This window comes from Oryctolagus cuniculus, chromosome 17, assembly GCF_964237555.1.
Source record: "Oryctolagus cuniculus chromosome 17, mOryCun1.1, whole genome shotgun sequence".
Taxonomy (NCBI): Eukaryota; Metazoa; Chordata; class Mammalia; order Lagomorpha; family Leporidae; genus Oryctolagus; species Oryctolagus cuniculus.
Window position 1 is genome coordinate 54,498,693 of NC_091448.1, and position 21,267 is coordinate 54,519,959.

Here is a 21,267-nt window from a genome sequence, read left to right on the forward strand (position 1 = left end):
CGGCGCTGCGGCTCACTAGGCTAATCCTCTGCCTTGCGGTGCCAGCACACCGGGTTCTAGTCCCGCTTGGGGTGCCGGATTCTGTCCCAGTTGCCCCTCTTCCAGGCCAGCTCTCTGCTGTGGCCAGGGAGTGCAGTGGAGGATGGCCCAAGTGCTTGGGCCCTGCACCCCATGGGAGACCAGAAGAAGCACCTGGCTCCTGCCATCGGATCAGCACGGTGCACCGGCCGCAGCAGCCATTGGGGGGTGAACCAATGGCAAAGGAAGACCTTTCTCTCTGTCTCTCTCTTACTGTCCACTCTGCCTGTCAAAAAAAAATTATTTATTTGAGAAACAGAGAGGGGGCTGGCTCTTATGTACTGGTTCACGTCCCATATGCCTAGGACTAGGATGGGCTGAAGCCAGGAGCTGGGAACTCAGTCCAGGCCTACAACGTGGGTGGCAGAAACCCAACTACCTGAGCCTTTACTGTTGACTCTCAGGGTGAGCAGAAAGCTGGAATCGGGAGCTGGATCCAATACAGAAAACAGGTACCCTCGGGGCCAGCACTGTGGCACGGCGGGTTAACGCCCTGGCCTGAAGTGCTGGCATCTCATATGGGTGCCGGTTCTAGTCCCGGCTGCTCCACTTCCAATCCAGCTCTCTGCTGTGGCCTGGGAAAGCAGTAGAAGATGGCCCAAGTCCTTGGGCCCCTGCACCCACGTGGGAGACCCGGAAGAAGCTCCTGGCTATCTGGGGAGTGAACCAGCGGATGGAAGACCTCTGTCTCTACCTCTCTCTGTAACTCTTTCAAATAAATAAAATAAATATTTTTAAAATAGGTACGCTGAAGTGAGGTATAGCTGTCTTCACTCTAAGCTAGATGCCCACTTGGTAAAGATCATAATTAATGGACTCTTTCGGTGGTGATGGCGATCATGACGCTGGCTGTGGGGAGGATGATGATGGTGGTGATGTTAGAGGGATGTGACTCAGGACCATTTTCTGCCACCATCACTACTATCCATCACTCTCACCTTCTATGTCCACTGTGTCAGAGGCATTTGATGAGATGGAGAGGAGGGCCTGATGGCCAGAGAGAAGGGGTGATCCAATGTGGTAGAGAATGGTGTGTGCTTATCTTAGAGCCTGGTATGCATCGGGCCAATACTTTTCTAACAGTTTCATTGTATTGTAGTTCCATACCATACAGTCCATTCATGTAAAGCGTAAACTTCAATGGCTTTTAATACATTCCCAGAGTTTTGTAGCTATCAAAACAATTTTAGGAAATTTTGATTACCCAAAAGGAGACTCACATTGAGATGCCATCCCTCTCAGTGGAGCTGGGATTTTTATTGTTGTCTCCACCTGATGGAACAGGGAAATTGAGGTGCAGAGAGGAGAATAACTGTCCCCAGCATTCACAGCTGGGAGGTGACAGCACCAAGATTCTACCCAACTTTGCCAGAATCCTGGGCCCACTCCTAATCTATCCATAACGGTCCTTATTCCATCTTGTGTGTGCCTTCACGGTGAGCAAATCGACATAGTCAGGATCCGTGGGCTCAGGATCCAGGGGAGACCTGAACCTAGCAGCGGCTTCCTCTTTGGTGGGGAGGGAATGAAGACAGTGCTTGGGCCTGCACTCAGCCTGGACTTTTAAAGTTAATGGCTCCCTGGTCCCAGGGCTCCTTCTCCTCTTGGTCCTGGGTACCATGAGGAAGATCCATGCAGAGGGAGAGGAGTTACCCCAGCTGGAAGGAGGAGCAGGGTGGGATAGCTGGGCCCCATCCAGTCTTCTCCAAAGCATCTCTTTTCCCAGGAGAAGATGAATTTGACAGTGTCGACTACCTGCTCAGATGTCATGGGAGCTATGGGTGCCTGAGAGAATCGTATGGCACAGCCCCTAAGAGGGATGGGAGGCAAAGGCACTGGCCTAGGCGTCTAAGACTTCCAGGGTCAACTATAGTCAGAATGCTTGATTCACCCAGGCCTCGATGTTTTGTATGCAAATTTAGGGAGAAAATAGGAAGTGGAACTTTCAAGAATTATGAGTTCCTAGGAAGAAGGTGTGCTGGAAGTTATCTGAAAGGGCCTTTACCTACCTATTTTCCTATTTTCCTCCCTCCCTTCCACTCTCCCTCCCCCCTTCCTTCCCTCCCTCCATATGTCTAAGCATCTATGTCTTCTTGGCTTCAGTGAGGTATAATCAACGAGCAGCAACTGTACACATACAAAGTGTATAGCTTGCTGTTCTCATATCAGTACACGTGATACGTAACTAACTGTGGCCCCACACCATGCATTAGGCCTTCACAACTCACTCATCTTGCATCACTGGAAGTTTGCGTTCTAGGATCAACGCTTTCCCCAACTTCCAGCCCCTGGCCACCACCGGCCTGTCTTCTGCTTCTGTGAGTTTGGCTGTGTTGAATTCCTCAAGTGTGTGTAAGTGAGATCGGGTGAGATTTGTCAATGTGTGTGTGTCTGGCTTATTTCACTTAACACAGCATCCTCCAGCTGTGACCGTGCTGTCACAAATGGCAGGATTTCTGCTTTTAAGGCTGCATAGCGTTCCACTATATAATTACACACCATATTGTCTTTACCCATTCACTCACTGATGGACATTTAGGTTGATTCTCCAACTTGGCTATTGTGAGTAGTTTGCAATGAACCTAAGAGTGAGGCTCTCTCTTCAACGTGTGATTTCATTTCCTTTGGATATATGCTCAGAAGTGGGATTGCTGGATTACGGGGTCGTTCTCCTTTGAATTTCCCAAGTCTGTTCACACTGTCTTCCTTAATGATGGTGTCCATTTACATTCCTACCAAGAGTGAACAGCAGCTCCCTTTTCTCCATGTCGTCACCAAATCTTACCATTTGTCTTTTGGATAATGGCTATCCTCACGGGTATGGGGTAACCAATGTTTACCCAGTGATTTCTCTCTCTTGGATTTTCACCTTTCTATGGGGCAAGGAGGCTCCACTTTCCCATTTCTTATGCTGTCTTGTGTTTACAATAGAACAGGCAAGAATCTAAAAATCAACCCCACGAAGAGAAACGGACCACGACAATAAATACAGCGGAGCCAGGACTCGCAGCATTTAGGAGAATTTATTTCTCACACAGTTCCCTCCTCTCTCCTGCAGGTGTCCCATGGCAATGAGCTCAGGAGGGCCTCATTCTTCCATCTTCTGTGAGAGAAAAAAATCATACACAGGAAATGAGCGCCATGGATGGGGGGCTGGGCGTTACCTTCAAGTGCAGCAGCCCAGGGTCCGGAACTTCCGAAAAACGTTAAGGATGGCATTGTGTCCCTTTGTGCCGTGTCCACACAAGCCAAAGGCCAGGCGCTGGGGACAGGACCAAGTCCCTGAAAAGCAGGGGTTTCCTGAACACCAAGTACAGCCACAGGAGAGGCAGAGGTCACACGTCTGCGCCTCCCATGTCTCTCTGCTCCTTCTCCGAGAGCCTATAGCCACGGGGCCCTCGCTCAGCTCGTACCCTCCACGCTCTCCCAGCACAGTGTCTGGGCCACCCTGGGTCTTCCTCCCAGGGAGCCGCGCTTACCTGGCCCCCCACGTCTCGGCTCTTGGCCCTGAGCTTGTTGACCTGGGACTCGGCAATGTCGGCCCTCTCCTCCGCCTCCTCCAGCTCGTGCTGCACTCTGCGGCACCTGGACAGCTGCGTGTTGGCCTGCTCCTCCTGAATAGAAGGGCGGGGGGGGGGGGGTTTGAGGCTTCGGGTCCCTTGGCGTGACTTGGAGAAACTGGGGAGGCGGGCGGCCAGGAGAGGGCAGGCCCGGGATTCCCTGGCAGCAGAGTGGAGGTGGGCTGAGTTCTGAGTGTGAGAACGTGGCCTTGAATGCTGCCTGGGATCACCTGGCCCCTCCTGGGACCCCCCTCTTCATGCTCCCCTGTACCCCTCACCTATGCTCTCTGTCCCCCAGAGCTTTTTGCAGGGCACCCAAGAGTTCCAGAGTTCTCCCAAGTCTCTAAATGTGTCAGAGACCAATGGCCCGAGGCCCCTTGTCCTGTGCCTCTGCCCAGTACCGCCTGTCCAAGGTTAGGCCATTGTACAAGTCAAGGGGTCCTGGCTAAGTTGGCCTCTTGATCAGCTGACCAGGCTCCTAGGCACGCTGGAGAGAGGGCCACCAAGAAGTCACATGCTCGGTCCCTTGTCAAGGGCAGAGAGGGTCTCCGAATTTTATTCCTTAGAAAAATAGTTCTGTGAGAGGCTTTGCATACAGTGAGAAGGTGCCCAGTCCATTGAGTGTGGGAAATGCTATGTTCTAGAATGCCTTTTTTTTTTATTGTTGTTGACAGGAGAGTTAGACAGTGAGAGAGAGAGAGAGAGAGACAGAGAGAAAGGTCTTCCTTCCGTTGGTTCACCCCCTAAATGGCCGCTATGGCTGGCACGCTGCGCCGATCCGAAGCCAGGAGCCAGGTGCTTTTCCTGGTCTCCCCTGGGGTGCAGGGTCCAAGCACTTGGGCCATCCTCCACTGCCCTCCCGGGCCACAGCAGAGAGCTGGACTAGAGGAGGAGCAACCGGGACAGAATCCAGCGCCCCAACCGGGACTAGAACCCAGGGTGCTGGTGCCGCAGGTGGAGGATTAGTACCAGCCTTTAGAATGCCTCTTAACACAATACCTACAGAAACTGAGAGCTCATTGAAACAAAGCATGCAGTTCAATTCTGTGTAACCTAGAGTTTCCCAGATGATTTGTCTTTTTAAAAAATTTTTTTATTTATCTACTTGATTTGAGAGATGAAGAGCTCTCATCTGCTGGTTCACTTCCCAAATGCCTGCAGCCTCCAGGGCTGGACCAGGCCTAAGCCAGGAGCCAGGAACTCCATCTGGGTCTCCTATGTTGGTGGCAGGGGCCCAAGCGCCTAAGCCAACATCTGCTGCCTCCCAGGGTGCACACTAGCAGAAATTCAGAATCCAGATTGACACCAGAATTTGAACCCAGGTGCTTCCAGTGGGGTGCTGGTGTCTCAGGCAGTATCTTAATCACGGCATCAAACATCTCTTTTCTACAAAATAGAAAGCCTCCCCTTCCACCACCTTGACTTCCTGCTGTTCGCACCCCTCAGATCCAGGCCCCCTGCAGAGTTTCTGTCGGGGAACATGGGTTCCAGACCATTCCATTTCCTCCCTGTCCATTTCACCCATTGGATCAAGGGCAGATCAACAGGAGGGAGTGGGGTGGTGGGAGTAGAAGTGTATGGTGGGAACCAGGGAGAGTGGGGTGAGGGGGATGATGCCAATTGGGATGGGATGTCCCAGAGCAGGATGCGAGGGCAGGGAGAGCTGGTTGGGTGGGCAGGGATGGCGAAGGAGTGGCAAGGTAAGTGCAGGATGGGCTCAGTGAGATACTCTGGGGTGAGTAGGGAGAGTCAGGGTAGAATGAAGAGGATGGAGGTATCTGGCCCAGGTGGGGCATAAAGGTAGTAGAAGTAGGGACCAGGGGAGGGACCAGCCTGTGTTCATGGTTTGCAAATGCCAACTGAGGCCCTAGACCCCAGGCGCTCCCTGACCCAGGTAGCTGTGAGCACTCTGGGGGTGCCCCATACTCACCGCCTCCTCAGCCTGCCTCTTGTAGGACTTGACCTTGGCCTGCAGCTTGTCCACCAGGTCCTGGAGCCTGAGAAAATTCTTGCGGTCCTCCTCAGCCTGCAAACAGAGCGTCGGTGGCAGGGGTCCGCCGCCCCAGCTTCCTCCGCTGGGGCTTTCCCATGCCACACCTGCTGGGTTTGTTGGCGAGACCTCTACCTGGTACGTCATTTCCTTGACTTTGCGTTCATACTTGTGGGCCCCCTTCAGAGCCTCGGCTCCCCTCTTCTGCTCCGCGTCCAGCTCGGTTTCCAGCTCCCGTACCTGCTTGGGGACAAGAAGACACAGAAGTCAGGGCAGATCCCTGGGGCTTCTCTCGTGGACTCGTGTGCCAGGCATTGTAGAGTGAACTCAAGATCGGTTTCCTTGAATTATAGTCTGCAGAAGTGTCTCAGCCTAGGGTGTAGGAGCCACATTTTATCTGCAGGGCCACTGCTAGCCCACGTGGCAGAAGCCTTGTGCTAGAACAAGGCATCCTCTTCGGGCAGAGGCAGGGTCAGGTACACGGAGCTTAACTGCTGGGTCCAGCTTGTGGAAGACGAGCCTTCCTCCAGCTGTGCGGGCTGTCAAGGGCAGTGTCGGCAGGACTTGAGCCCCAGCTTGTCCCTGCAGGTGAACCTTGCACAAGTGCTCACGGTGGCCCAGTTCCTGATAAAGTCAGGCAGCAGGAGGTGTGCAGAGGACCCGGACCAGGAGCAGACAGAGTAGACCAGGCCCCGCTGACAGGTCTGAAGTAAGTCAGTAGCCATCCCTGAGCATGACTTTCTATGCCAAGGCAAATCAAACAGTTCATGGAAAAGTGGGATTCAACGGTAAGTTAATTTTGGTGCAAAAAAAAAAAAAATTTGAAATCCATGCATAGCTTTTAATAATGTGCATTTTCCGTGAACTTTCTGAAGTCTTTGTGTATGTTTAGGATGGCGTTTAAGTCCTTGCACAGAGATTGTCCTGCTACAAACATGGGACAAAATTAGGCAAAGTACCTGGAAGCATTTTGAGGAGGAGCAAGTGCTACACAGGCGGTGTGAATTTCAGAGTTGCGTCTGTGTTTCCCAGAGTCTTTAGGGGAGACGCCAGTCCCTGAGCGTGCAGGTCACTGACTGTGGCCCCAGCTCCGCAATCCAGAGAGATCCAGGTGGGGGAGGTATGTAGGGGCCAGCCCTGTGCCCTATGTCACCAGAATCCCAGCGACCACAGAGGGGGTGACTCTGGGCTTGGAGATGCAATAGATGGCCCCCAGAGCTTCTAGTAGGAGAGGTTTACTGCACACACCATTCCAAAAAGACCCCCATGCCCCACCTCATGGGCCTGGGAACTCTTCCATCAGAGTCTCCCCTTGTTTTCCTGGGAGTACTGTGTAAGGTTTGTGGGATCTCGAAAACCAGGCATTTGGGGGGTTCATGTCAGGGCGAGGGGGGCCTGAAGGCTCCTTGCCCACCCAGGATGCAAAGTTTCCCAGAAGGTGGCCCTAACCCCTCCCCCATGGGCGGGCCTCTGAAGACAGGCAGGCTGAAACTCACTTTGATGGAATAGGAGTGGAAATGACTGAAAATCACCATTTAAAGAATTTTGGGAGGAAGTCTAACTTCCTTGGTGTTTACTGTTATTGTTCATATGTCTTTGGCCTTGTTTTGTGTCACAAACAAACAAACAAACAAAACCCTTTCACAATTAAAGAGAGGGTGTCTGGGAGCTGTCCTGCTGGGAAGAGTTATTTCCTTCTTTTTTCCTCCTCCTCCTCCTCCTCCTCCTTCCCTCCTGCTCTTTCATTTCCTCTCCCTCCAGGACAACAGAGGTATTCTAGTAACCTCTGTACAGCCCAGCCGTTCTCCAAGATATCAACTGCTGGTGCTGCCTGCTTCCAACATGTTTGAAACAAAACATCACAGGTCTAAAGGGAAAAGCCAAGGGCTACAGGAACCCAAGGGAACAATCAGCAGAGAAACTGAACAAAAAAGCAACAAAATATGCTCTCTGTTCAAGAAAATGCGGGACTTTAGCATGCAGGAAGATTCAACATCTCTGGAGGAAGACCTGTCACCTTGCGGTGGGGACGGAGGGAGCAATGTGCCAAGAACCACAGGCCGTGTTTAGAGATTAGGAAAGCTGGGAAGAGATGGAGACCCAAGAGTGGAAGACAAAAGGAGACTACAGAGTCTAAGTAGGATGGGGCAGTCCTTATCAAATTAAGCATAGTCTAAAATGTACATTATACCCAAACGGGTAATTTTATGGTTGTACAATTTTTTTTTCCCATTTATGTGTGGAAACATGAATCCACATAGAAAACAGAAGATGAACATTAAAACACATTCTTATACCACAGTTACTGGGGCACCAGCAAATCACAGTGGACTTGGGAGTGTGGGGACGTAAGGGCAGGTGGAAGAGAATCAGCTGGGGAATTTGGTCTTGTAAATAGTCTCCGAGTGAAATTTGCAGTCTGCTCAGTCGACAGCCCTGCCCCAGTTCACGGTTTTAGACCGTGGTTCTGCCGAGGCTGCTGAACTGAACGGCGCTGCCCCACGGGAAGCCTCTCTGACCACATACCCGGTTCTCCAGCTTCTGGATCTGCTTCTTGCCGCCCTTGAGCGCCAGCTGCTCGGCCTCGTCCAGGCGGTGCTGCAGGTCCTTGACCGTCTGCTCCAGGTTCTTCTTCATGCGCTCCAGGTGGGCGCTGGTGTCCTGCTCCTTCTTCAGCTCCTCCGCCATCATGGCCGCCTGGTTAAGATCACAGACATGTCACTGGGCCACCCTCCCATCCCCACCAGGAGCTGAGGAACGAGGTGGTTAAGGAGGGTCCTGGGCAAGTTGAGCTGCCCTCCCTGACCTGGGCCCATCATCGCTTCCCTCCTTGCCTCAGAGTGACTAACCCCCTCCCATGACAGCCATAAGGACACCAGAGCTTCCTGCGGTGCCCTGGCTCAGAAGCCCTCGTGGATAATCTCCAAGCAGCATCTCTAAAAAGCAAGGAGAGCGCTTACATCCGTGATGGCCTTCTTGGCTTTCTCCTCTGCGTTCCTGGACTCCTGGAGAGAGTTCTCCACCTCGGCCTGGCACTGAGCCAAGTCAGCCTCCAGTTTTCTCTTGGTGTTTATCAGGCTGGTGTTCTATGGGAACAATTAAATGTCAGGGGTGTAGTCAGGGCACTTCGAATAATGGGAAGGGGGACGGAACCGAATCACGATCCTGTTTTGGTTCTTCTAGTCCACGTGGGTGACATGTTAGGTACTGTGGCATTCTTCAGCAAACAGGAAGTCCTGAACCAGACCCAAGAACTGTACATCAAAGAACCCCGTGAATGATAAGGGTAGAATTTCAGATATTTGAGGATGGATAGAGTATTCAGTTAAAGAAATGCCTGATAGAAATACCTATCTAAAATGATAAATAATTCTACAAGTCAAAATAGAAGTTGAATTGTAAGGCTGAGGACAAGCTAGAAATATTTACAATGTTTATTACAGAGAAAAATAATTCACTTTCTTAACATACTAGGGTATTTCAAAAGATTCATGGAAAAATGGAATTAAAAACTTATTTTGATGCAAAAACAAGTTTTGAAAGCCATGAAGTATTTTCAGAATACATATTTTCCATGAATTCTTTGAAGATTCCTGGTATGCATGGATTTCAAAAGTTCCTGCACCAAAATAAATTCATCTTTTAATTCCATTTTCCTCAAACTTTTTGAAGTGTCTGTGTAGAAATAATACAACAGTTTATAATTTAAAAAAAGGTCCAAAAGAATAGGTAAAACTCATCAGAAGAAATACAAATGGCCAACAAAATGATTAAATGTTCTACCTCATTTGTAATATAAAAATTCTGAAAGTCCCAATGAGGTGTGTTCCAAGAATAAAACTGGTGAGGCTTTAAAAAATAATACCTAAGGTTTTGGGGGAATTTATAGAAAAGAGCTCTTACATGTTTTCCCAATTGGAATGAACCCTGAGACAGTCTTGCTAAAGATAATTTATAATATATCTTAAATGTATTTGCTGCTTTGACACTGATATTTTATAATTAGGAATTTATTTACTTGTAGAAATATTAATGCAGTAGTCATCACAGATTATGTGGAAAGTTAAGAGGAAGCTTATCACAATAGCTTCTCTAACATTAAAACATTTTTTTGCAGGCTGGGGGGAGTCTAAACTAACCAGGCATGGAGGACTGGTTAAGTAAAATGCCTCAATACACAATTATAACAGCCTGAATTTCAGTCCTTATAAACTGTATCATAGAAGGCTATTCAAAGAGGTTGGAGTACAAGTGTATTCATAAGTGTATTCATGAACATTGGCCAATGAAAATGTAAAACACTGATCCCATTTTTACAAAATAGAATGATATTCCTGCAATTCACAACCCAAAATGCCAATGCTACAGTTTTTTTTTTTTTTTTTGTCTTGGGCATTTTATTTGTCTTTTATATTTTTGCAAAAAGGGACTTTTTAAAAACTTCCATTAAAAATAGTAAGTTATTTTGAAAGAAAATCCTAACATTGTAAGATTTTAGTTTATATGATACAGATTGATCATCTCTAATCCAAACATCCAAAATCTAAAACACCCCCAAATCTGACACTTTCTGAGCACCAACATGGCGGCTCAAGTGGAAAAATCCTACCCTTGACCTCATGTGAAGGTTGCAGTCAAAACTCAGAGGCATTAAAGAGACTGTCTAAAATGGCCTTTAGACCACTTGTGTAGGATGTATGTGACATACCTGGATTTTGTGTTCAGAGCAAGATATTTCATTACATAAATTCTAAAATCTGAAGAAACCAAAACCTGCCACACTCTGCTCCCGGCTTTTCAGACAAGGGGAGCCTTCAGGCGTGCTCTATGCAACAAGCCTTTCTGACTTCCCCACAACAAACGGGGTGGGGGTGGGGTGGGGGGAGCTGTCTTTCTATTTGGATTGAAGAAAGCTCAGACGTCTGTCAGGAGCCGGTTACTCCCAGGAGCAAGCTTAAGGAGACTTGGTTCTGCGCAGTATCTGGGAGGCACGGCGGGCTTCCCTCCAGCGCAGGGCCCCAGAGTGGGGTCGGGGTGGGCGGGCGCACCTGCGAGTGCAGGAGCTGCACGCGGTCGCTGGCGTCCAGCAGCTCCTGCTCCGACAGCCTGCGGGTCCGCTCCGTCTGCTCCAGGGCCACCTTCATCTCCTCCAGTTCCTCCTGCAGGAGGCCGTTCCTGCGCTCCACCATGGCCAGCTGCTCCTTGAGGTCCTCGTTGCTCCTCAGGGCGTCGTCCAGGTGCAGCTGGGAATCCTGGCAGGGGAACCTGGAGTGAGGCCAGAGCCGCAGGGCGGGCTCGGGCTCGGGCTCGGGCTCGGCGCGGGCCTCACCTTGAGCTGGCCCTGGACGGTGCGCAGGTGTTTCTGCGTCTCCGCCACCTGGCGGCTGGCGTGGCCCAGCTGGATCTCCATCTCGTTGAGATCCCCCTCCATCTTCTTCTTGAGCCGCAGGGCGTCATTGCGGCTCCGGATTTCCGCGTCCAGCACGCTCTGCAGGGCCTCGGCTGCCCGCTGGCTGTTGCGTTTCAGCTGCTCCATCTCTTCGTCCTTTTCCGTGAGCTTGCGGTCCAGCTCGGATTTTACCTGGTTCAGCTCTAACTGCACGCGGAGGATCTTGCTCTCCTCGTGTTCCAGGGAACCCTGATAAACAGGGAAGCAGGTGATTGGGAAGGCTGTTACATCACCCCATAGCATACCTGTTGTGATAAACTGGGTCTCTAAGAAGTGATCTTGGGTCTTGGGAGACACAGAACCTCTTTTTTCGAATTAGTAAAAAGGTTGTTGTTATCTGTTGGAATCGGGAGCTAACCCACCATCTACAAGGATGGGGCGATTGGCCTCCAGCTGTCCTGCATTAGTTCAGACTTTCCTCTCAGCATCTCAACCAAGCGTCCTGCACTGACCACAACTGTTGATGACACAGAGAGACCCTGGATCTACTTTGATTCTACGAGGCTACTTCAAGAAGTCCATGGAACGTGGAATTCAAAGACATGTTTGTTTTGGTGCAAAAACTTTTGAAGTCCCTGCCTGCCCGTACAGGAGTCCCGAGAGCCCAAGATGACCACGTGAGACTCTGATAGAAGGATCTCTGAGGGGTCTGGGCCAGTGGGCCAGCTTTCAGGACCTGTAGGTGATTTTTTTTTTTTTTTTTTTTTTTTTTTTTGCTTCCCAGTGGGAAAACACATTTAGTTACTTTCGAAGCAGGCCAGGTGCTGAGCATACCAAGATAGTAACAGCAAAGTACAGCGGTTTCAGCCACCAGGGCTGCCTGGGCGGTCTTCCCAGTGGAGACTCGGTGCCTCCTGGAAGGGCCACAGGGTGGTCAAGCGCTGCCTCTTTCAGTTTCCTGCCCTCCCGAGCTCCCGAGTGTCTCATCCCAGCCACTTGCCTCCGCCTCTTCCAGGGCAGCCTGCAGATCTGATTTTTCTTGCTCCACCTGCTTCTTGGTCTTTTCCACTTCCTGAAGGTTCTTGCCAGTTTCTGCCATCTGCTCGGTTAGGTCGGCAATCTCTTCTGCAAAGGACAGGCTTGAGTTAGGTTGTTTCTGCAGGCGCTGGTTGACAGCTTAGGCATTTGTCAGGCAATCAGGGGGTTGGCAAATCCTTCGTGACATTTCTATAGGAGCGAACACCGGGAAGCTGTTCACAGGAGGTGTGGGCGAGACCCAGATGTGCTGAGTGACAAGCAAAGAAGACTTCAGAATCTTACAGCTTCACTGAGTGGACCAAACAGTCACAGAGGACCAGGGGGAAAACACTGTGAGGACAATGCGCAGAGCAGAAGAGGCTTTAGAAATGTCCAGTCCGGCCTGACAGTTTTGTAGGCCCAGAGACCGGTGTCCTAAAGGATTTGGTGTCATGCACAAGGATACAAAGTCACTCATAGAACCTCTTGTTCTCTAACAGAGCAGTGAGCTTAGCAACCCATCGTGTCTTCAGTTATCAAAATTGAGACGTGGCTGCTGCTATGACTTACATTAAGATGGCATGGGAAAACGGGAATTCAGCCCAGTGGTTAAGATGCCTGCAAAGCCATATTACACTCTTTGTGTTGGATTCCCAGCTCTGCCTCCTGGCTCCAGCTTCCAGCAGTGGCAGACCCTGGGAGGCAGCAGGGATGGCTCAAGTGATTGGGCTCCTGCCACTCATGTGGGAGACCTGGGTTGAGTTCCTGACTCCCAGCTCTGGCCCAGCCCAGCCTTGGCGTTTGGGGGAGTGAACCAGTACATGAGAGCTGTCTCATGAATAAATTCTTAAAAAATGGGTTTGGGCCTTTGGGAAAACTGAGGAAATGTGAGGGATGGTGGGTGAGGATTTTGTAAGGCCATGGAAAAGAAAAGGCATCTGGGGGCTGGCACTGTGGTGTAGCAGGTTGCACTGCCACCTGTGATACCCGCATCCCATATGGGCGCTGGTTCAGTCCTGGCTGCTTCACTCCCAATCCAGCTCCCTGCTGATGGCCTGGAAAGCAGTAGAAGGTGGCCCAAGTGCTGAGGCCCCTGCACCCGCGTGGGAGACCTGAAAGAAGCTCCTGGCTCCTGGCTTGGGCCTTGCCATTGTGGCTATTTGGGGAGTGAACCAGAAGATGGAAGATCTCTCTGTCTCATCTCTCCCTCTCTTTCTCCGTAACTCTGCCTTTCAAGTCAATAAATGAATCTTTAAAAAAAAATAGAAAGAACAAAAGAAAAGGTGTTTGGAGATGGCCATGGTTAGATGGGGAGGGGCTGGCAGAGGTGGAGGGGAAACTGTGCACCCCTGGGTGCGGAACAAGCTCACCTTGCAGATTTTTGTTCTCCCGACGCAGCGTCTCCAGCTGCTCCACCACCTCCTCGTAAGCGTTCCTCATCTTGAAGATCTCAGTACTCAGGGCCCTGGACTCTTTCTGAGCAGCTTCCAACTCAGCCTGACTCTCATCCAGCTTCTGCTTCCACTCTGCCAGGACCTAGCAGACGATCAAGGGATGTGTGAGAAGCAGGCCAGGGCTGGGGAGGGCGGGAGAGGGCCCCCCAAAGCCAAGATTCCCCCTTCTGTCCTCAGGGCCTGGAGGGAGAGGAGAGGGCGGGCCCCATCCTAGATCAGGGCTCCAAGCTCTGATGTCCCTGCAGGGGATCTGCCAGACTCTTTTTTGTTTTGTTTTGTTTTTGAAAAAGATTTGTTTATGTATTTGAAAGGCAAGGGGGTGGTTGGAGAGAGGGAGAGAGAGAGAGAGAGAGTAAAAGACAAAGATAGACTTAACAGCCAAGTCTGGGCCAGCCAAAGCCAGGGGCCAGGAACTGTCCCATGTGGGTGGCAGGGACCCAAGCCCTTGGGCCATCCTCTGTTGCCTTCCCAGATGCATTATCAGGAAACTGGATCATAAACAGAGCAGCCAGATCTCAAACTGGCACTCAACAAGGGATGCCAGTGTCGCAAGCTGTGGCTTAACCCACTGCATCACAACACTGGCCCACTGTGCTGGACTCTTAGAAATACAAGTGGAGTGTCCCTTATCTGAAATTCTTGAGACCAAAAGTGTTTTGGCTTTCAGATTTTTTGTTGTTTTGGAATATTTTCGTATACCTACTGAAATATCTTGGGTATGGGTTCCAAGTCTAAACACTAAATTCATTTGTATCTCATGTATACCTCATACATGTAGCCTGAAGGTACTCTGACACAGTATTTTGAGTGCACCTGTATTTACACTGTTACATGAGGTCAAGCATGAAACTTCCCACTAGTGCCGATGCGCTGATGTTCCAAAAGTTTTGTGCTTTGGACTCTTTGGACTGATTTCAGATGTTCAGATTAGGGATTCTCAATCTGTATAGCAATCTCAATATACTTCTAGTTAGTGTTAACTAAAAATAAAATTATGTTGTGAGAGATTGTCAAAAAAGTAGAGACACTCCAAAATCCCTGAACTGGACATCAGTGCTATGGCTGGGGGCCTCCTTGAATGTGCATCCCTTGCGTGTCCAGGTGCGAAAGGCTGTGGCTCTGAGCACTGCTACCCTTAAGCAGTTGGGCAAGCACCTTGTCGAAGTTCCTCTGCTTCTTGTCCAGGGTGCCACAGGCTGTGTTGGCTCGCTCCAAATCCAGCATCAGGTCGTCCACCTCTCCCTGAAGTCTCTGCTTTGTTTTCTCCAAGGAAGCGCACTTGGAGTTGGCTGTCTCCGTGTTTTCCTCTGCCTCCTGGAGCCTCTGGGCCAGTTTTTTCCTAAGAGAACCATATTTTCCTTTTCTTGGAATGTGGGATATTTCAGAAGGTAAGCAAAGAGATTGGGAGAGAAATGCACAGTCTAGAAGGGACTGGGCTTTGATAAAACCAAGGTCTAGAATGTGATGAGTGGAGAGGATCCATCTCTCTCCTAAAGAATCCCACCGTGCTTGGTGGCAAAGCAGGTCCCCGTGGAGCCAACCTGGGGGTCAGGTGGAATGGCAGTTTCTCAGGGGCAGGACAGGGATACCCTGAGAAGGCAGAGGACACTATCTGAATGCTTAAGAAGCCACAGAGGTCCTGGGAGGGAAGGGACAGTCAAGAGTGGAAAACGTCTCTGCCCTGTGGCTTGTGTGCTGGGGCCACCTGCCCTGCTGTAAACCTTGGAGCCCATACTTGGCCTCCTCCAGCTCCTCCGTGCGCTGGATGGCGTCCGTCTCGTATTTGGTCCTCCACTGGGCAACCTCACTGTTGGCCTTGGACAGCGCCCTCTGCAGTTCGGCCTTGGCTTCCTGCTCCTCCTCATACTGCTCCCGCAGTAGGTCACAGTCATGGCGAGAGGACTGCAGGGCATGGGCCAGCGCATTCTTGGCCTGGGGATTACAATGGTGATAAATTGTGAAACCATCTGATTCTGTTCCAAGTTAGGGTTTCTGCCAACCTGAATCATCCCCATGCCTCCTTCACCAATCGTATCAGCATATCACCTACTTTTAGTTGACTTCTTAATTTTATTTAAATATATGTATTTTAAAAAAACTATTATACTCCAGTAAATGGAAAATCATTAATGTTTGCTGTAAACAGAAAGTAACCATAGTAAATGAAATGGAAATAAAGCGACATCATCACCATCTACCTAAGGAGCCGTTGCCTGCTGTGGCTCCATGCCTGGGGCCTGCTCTCTATTTCTTAATAAGGTATATAAACAAATACTGGAGAGCTATTATACAAATTGAAGGCTTTCCCTGCATATAATCAGAAGGATTGAAACAGAATTAAAAAGGGAATAATTTTCTCACTATTTGATGTCATGTTATGTGATGCTGTGACCATGAAAAATCTAAAAGTAGGTTTTGGTGTTGGGAATCGGCTGTGTCCCCACATCGGGGACTGCCAGTGAGGGCTGTGCTGTAGTGACAGCTTGGCCTCTTCTCAAGCAGAGGAGGACACAGCCAGAGACCTCTGTCACTTGTTCACTCCCAGCAGGAGAGGGGAACAGTTCAGCTACAGCTATAGTGGTCACACCATCAATGAAAGAGTTCTGTTGACTCCGTGTAGCAATTCATATATTGACGTCCTTTGAATAAGGCAAATAAATAATAGAACTTTGCCCAGGACGGAAAACCTATCAGCCACTGTATCCTGGCCAAAGGACAGCCCTGTTCCCACGGTGGACCTTCTCTCTCCTCATTCAGAAGAGAAAGATGGAGCTTGGCGAAATTCCAAAAAGTGCCCCTGTAAGTCTCAGCCAGTGCGCAGCCACCTCAATTCAATGTATGCAGCTTCACCAACCCCTCGATTCCTACTCTAATGCTTGAATACGCATCAGCAGCATGTAGTAGGCACCCACTGTGTGCACCATCCTGCTGATGGTTCCTACTGTGTGCGGAGTGCAGAAAAATTATTTTTTGCCCTCCAGGAGTTCACAGGTTAATGGGGAGATGAGTATTACAAACACAAATAACCGGAGAGTGAAGTCAAGAACTTCATGGTGTTCTTATGTGTGTGGATGTTCCAAGGGTGCCCTCAGCACGCAATCGTTTTGGAGAGCTGGAAAGTGAGCGCTACAGCAGGTGACAAAGGCTGATGGAGAAGGAAGAGGAGGGACTTCTGAGTGGCCAGGATGAATTTCTGGGCAGAGATAGTCTAGTGAGTACTGTGATGGGATGGAGATGGCAGCTCCTCTGGGAGCCAGAGGAGCTGGAGCATGGAGCATCTTGGCAGAGTTTTCTGGTCCCGAGGAAGGAGATCCAATGCCAAGATCTTTTAACCTTTAAGAGCAGGTTCCTGCCTTGCTCCTAGGCAGAGAGGAAAAGCGAAAGACTTCCTGATGACATTGGGCTTCCAACAAGCTTCATGGGTGAGGCGGTCATATGGTCTGGCTCCCCGGGTCCCACTGACTCTGCTATTCTATGAAGCAGCATCCTTACCTTGGTTTCTTCTTCCAGCTGCCTCTTCACCTCCTCCAGCTGCTGGCTGAGAGCCTGCTTGCCTTTGGTTAGCTGTGAAATCAGAGATTCCTTCTCTTCCACTTGGTGGTTCAGCTCCCCTACCAAAGAGAAGCACATCAGCATGGCTGACCACCTTCCCCTCTGGCCCTTGGGACCCCAGAACCTTGCTGGTCTCACCATTCTGAGTCTGCAGTCTTGCCTTCTGCATGTTCAGGTCATGGATTAACTGGGTCTGCTGGTCATCCTTGGCTTTGATTTCATTAAACTGGTCTTCCACAGATCGGCACATTCTTTCCACATTACTCTTAAAAAAAAAAAAAAGTCCACATGAATGGCAAAAATGGGTTCCTGGTGTCCAGCATTGAATTGGATAGTTTGATACTTTAGCTTCTTGTTGGATAAAATGAAAAATACAAAGTATATAAAGATTGGTTTAAAAACAATAATTTAAGATATGAAACTATATGCTTTATTTTTATTTGTGATCACTGCTTAATCACCAATAGCCTGGAGCATCAGCTTTTGGTTGCCAAGTTTTTGAGAGGCAAGGAGACAGAGACAGAGAGACAGAGCAAGACAGATGGAGAGCTCTGATATGCTGGTTGGTTCATTCCCCAAATGTCCACAATGGCCAGGGCTGGGCTGGGCCAGAGCTGAGATCCAAGAACTCAGTCCAGGTTTCCCACATGTGTGGTAAGAAGCTGGAGTCAGGAGCAAAGCCAGGAACCCAACCCAGTGCCTGGCACTGTGATGTGGTTTTGTGAGCATTTCGTGAACTGGGCCAAATGCCTGTTCCCTCACACCCTCTGATGCCTGACAGCCTGGAAGTTCCAGTAAGAAACTCGGGAAGGATGGTGCAACCTTGTGTGGCAGCAGCTTGAATGGAACTGTGGTCTGAATGTTTGTGTGCTCCCAGTGTCACAAATGGCAAAATTGATCTCCAGGGCAGTGGTGCTGGGAGGTGGGGCCTTCTGGAGAGTGATTTGCTCATGGAGGTGGAGTGCTCTTGGATGGGAGGAATGCCCTATAAAAGAGGGCAGAGGGACTTATCCATCCCTTCTGCCATGTGAGGATGTAGCCTCCCTCGCTGAAGCGGCGAGCAAGCCCTCACCAGAGCTGTACTCTGCTGGCATCTCTGTCTTGAACTTGCCAGCCTCCAGAACTGTCAACAGTAAACTTCTGTTGCTTAGGAATTCCCCAGTGTAAGGTATTTGCTTACATTAGGATTTGAATGCATGTGAGACTTGGGAGCAGGCAGCAGTGGGGAAGAGGGCTTCAGTTGAGACTGTGCAGTGGGTTTGGGGGCATCACATACATTTGCTCCCAGGGCATGGGATATCGGCTGCCTCACATTAGCCAACAGCAGAAGGGCTGCTTGCGTACCTTGGACTTGGAGACGGTCTCGATGTTGCTGGCCAGGTCATCAATCTCCATCTTCAGCTCGCTCTTCTCCTTCTCCAGCTTCTGCTTGACCCGCTGCAGGTTGTCAATCTGCTCCCCGAGCTCGGCCACGCTGTCTGCGTGCTTCTTCCGCAGCGTGGCCGCCGTGGCTTCGTGCTGCAGGGTGGCCTCCTCCAGGTCCCTGCGCAGTTTCTGGAACTCGGCCTCGCGCTTCTTGTTCATCTCGATCTGGGCTGACGTGGCCCCGCTGGCTTCTTCCAGCCGCTCGCTGATCTCCTCCAGCTCCCTGGCCAGGTCTGAGCGCTGCTTCTCGATCTTGGCTCTGAGAGTGTGTTCTGCTTCAATTTCTTCCTCCAGCTCCTCTGTGCGGGCCTGAGGGGTCATTGCATCAGGATCATGGATAGGGGTGGAGGCAAGCTGACTATTTTGAGAGGGGGTAGGGGGTGGGGAATTGAGAGCAGGCAGCACCAAGTGAAGAATGTATTACAACATCACGTTAGCGAAACAAACTTGGAAGCAACCTAGCTGTCCATTAATAGGGGAAGGATCATGTGAGCTGCGATGGAGACAGGCTCTAGTGGTTCAGGAAGCAGTTGGATTCAGGTCTATGTCTACCACAGATAGCTCTACAAAACACAGTGCTAAATCAAAGGAGCAAGTTGCAGAGTGATACTCTCATGGTGACGAAATTTACAGGAAAGATAGAAACAAGAATAACTGTTTTGGCATTGTTATGAGGGTACTTCAAAAAGTTTGTGGAAAATGGAATTAAAAGATCAGTTTAAGGGTGGGTGTTTGGCACAATGGTTGATGCTGCTTGGGACGCCTGCATCCCGTATCGGGCATGCTTGGGCTTGAGTTCTGGCTCTCCTTCTGTTCCAGCTTCTTGCTAATGAATACCCTGAGAGATCCTGGGGATGGCTCAACCTCTTGGCACCCACGTGGGAGACCAGGGTTGTGTTCCCGGCTCCTGGGCCTCTGCCTGGCCCAGTCCCAGCTGTTGCAGGCATTTGAGGAGTAACACAGTACAATGAGTGCTCTCTAGGTGTGTGTGTGTGTGTCTCTCTCTGCCTTTCAAATAAAAATCAAGAAAGAAATAGTTCCATAAAGGATGTTTATTTATGCTCAAACTTTTTGAAATTCATAAGTGGTTGGTTTCATAATACACAGTTTCTATGAACCTTTTAAAGATCCCGCATATGCATGGATCCCAAATATTTTTGTGCCGGGATAAACGTATCTTTTGCTTCCATTTCCCATGACTATTTTGAATTCCCCTCACATTTTTTATGCGTCCTTTGATTTTGACTGTGTATATAAACGCACAAGCCAAAGATCGAGAGGGCTGCACACCCAACTGACATTGCTGGTTACTTCTGGGAAAACAGGGCTTCACAATACTTAGCCTTTTTGGTAACATTTTGTTGAATATGTTTACATGTTACTTAGAAAATTAAAATACTAATTCCAGGAGTGAAGCTAAGGTCTATACTCATGGATCCTCACTCTGGAATCTGAACTCTCAAGTCCTGTGTTCTGCTTAACCCCACCTGCCTGCATTTCTACAGGGAATAGGTGCTGAAGCGTGGTAGTAAAATATTCACATTTCATGTCTTGAATGAACTGAACTATCACTTTCAAGAAATGGGAGGGGAAAAGCAACAGCCCAAGAAACAAAGGAGACAAAGAGCAAGCTGCGGCCCTTGCAATGGGATTGCCCTGATTGGGAAGACCTCGGCCTTCACCTGTAGTTCCTTGATCTTCTTTTGCAACTGCAAACTTTGAACCTGTTCATCGTCAATCTTGGTTTGTAACTGACTGATTTCAAACTCCTTCCTGCAAATAGATTTGTTTTAAAAGGGACATGAGATAGAAGCCTTTGAAGAGGGGAAAGCTGCTTTCCGGGCTCAAACAGAGAAGTGGAACACAAGAACTGCCTACTTCTTCAGTTTCTCCTCCACTTGCTGCTTGTCGTTTTCCAGATCCATGATGGATTCCTGGGCCATTTTCAGGTCTCCTTCCAGCTTCCTCTTCACTCTCTCCAGGTCTGCTCGCAGCTTCTTCTCTTGCTCTAAGGAGCCCTCAAGCTGGGAAGACACAGGTGGGAAGGTTGAGGCCCTGCTGGGAACATGAGCCTGCCCTTTGTCTCCGATGCTGGTACACTCACGGGCTGTGGCTTCCTGGCAGTCCTGACTGCAAGCCTCTGGTGGTGGAGGACGTGGATCTTCCCCCTGCCTCCCTTCTCTTTCCTCCCCCAGCAAAAGCTATCCCAGGAGGCTGGATCCCCCAGGACCCACTGGTGCCTCTGCCAGCGGATGCCCACCTGGCCTGCCCAGGCCACTGTCACTGCAGGAGTACAAAGTACCCACAGATGCCTGCCCTTGCCATGGACAGGAACAAGTGGGGGTGTCCACAGGGGTCACTATGAAGGTCTAGGTTGCATGCCCTCTCTCCTCCCAGCGTCCACTTTGCAGCCTCAGAGAGATTCAGGCAAGGAATCTGTGCGTGGGCTCAGGGAAAGGAGGGTGCAGAGGAGTAGCACACACACACTGGGGCCCCTCCAGGGAAATCACAGAGATCTGGGAAAGTTCTAGCCACTTAGTGAATCAAGCCAGAGAACGTGAAACCCTGCTCTTACAGCAAGAACAATAATGTAATATGATAGGGGGAAAGAGTCATTTTGCTGGCCACAAAAGACACTTGGTTTTTTTAAAGAATTAGGATAGGATTGGAGATCCTGACGTGCGAAGGTTGCAAGAGCAGGAGCTGATAACGCTGATGATAACAGCAGCTATTGCCTTACTGACTTCTACGTGCTTAGCTTCCCATGGAAAGCTCCTGGGTTTATCCGAATTCCCATCGCAC

General features: G+C 49.9%; 1 protein-coding gene across 3 annotated transcripts in view; it reads right to left on the reverse strand.

The window, feature by feature from the left end:
• Positions 1-3,082: 3,082 nt before the first annotated feature.
• MYH13 (myosin heavy chain 13) overlaps positions 3,083-21,267 on the reverse strand; it is a 67,095-nt gene continuing 48,910 nt past the window's right edge. For all 3 annotated transcript variants that reach the window (XM_070059951.1, XM_070059952.1, NM_001163066.1), the window contains 17 exon segments: positions 20,344-20,489; positions 20,148-20,238; positions 18,385-18,774; positions 17,179-17,305; positions 16,981-17,099; positions 15,224-15,420; positions 14,644-14,827; positions 13,405-13,570; positions 12,018-12,142; positions 10,958-11,266; positions 10,677-10,880; positions 8,589-8,714; positions 8,155-8,325; positions 5,764-5,868; positions 5,569-5,664; positions 3,558-3,692; positions 3,083-3,181 (listed from right to left, as the gene is read on the reverse strand). In XM_070059951.1, coding sequence (XP_069916052.1) covers positions 3,167-3,181; positions 3,558-3,692; positions 5,569-5,664; positions 5,764-5,868; positions 8,155-8,325; positions 8,589-8,714; positions 10,677-10,880; positions 10,958-11,266; positions 12,018-12,142; positions 13,405-13,570; positions 14,644-14,827; positions 15,224-15,420; positions 16,981-17,099; positions 17,179-17,305; positions 18,385-18,774; positions 20,148-20,238; positions 20,344-20,489 — 2,706 coding nt within the window. In that variant the 3' untranslated portion in view covers positions 3,083-3,166.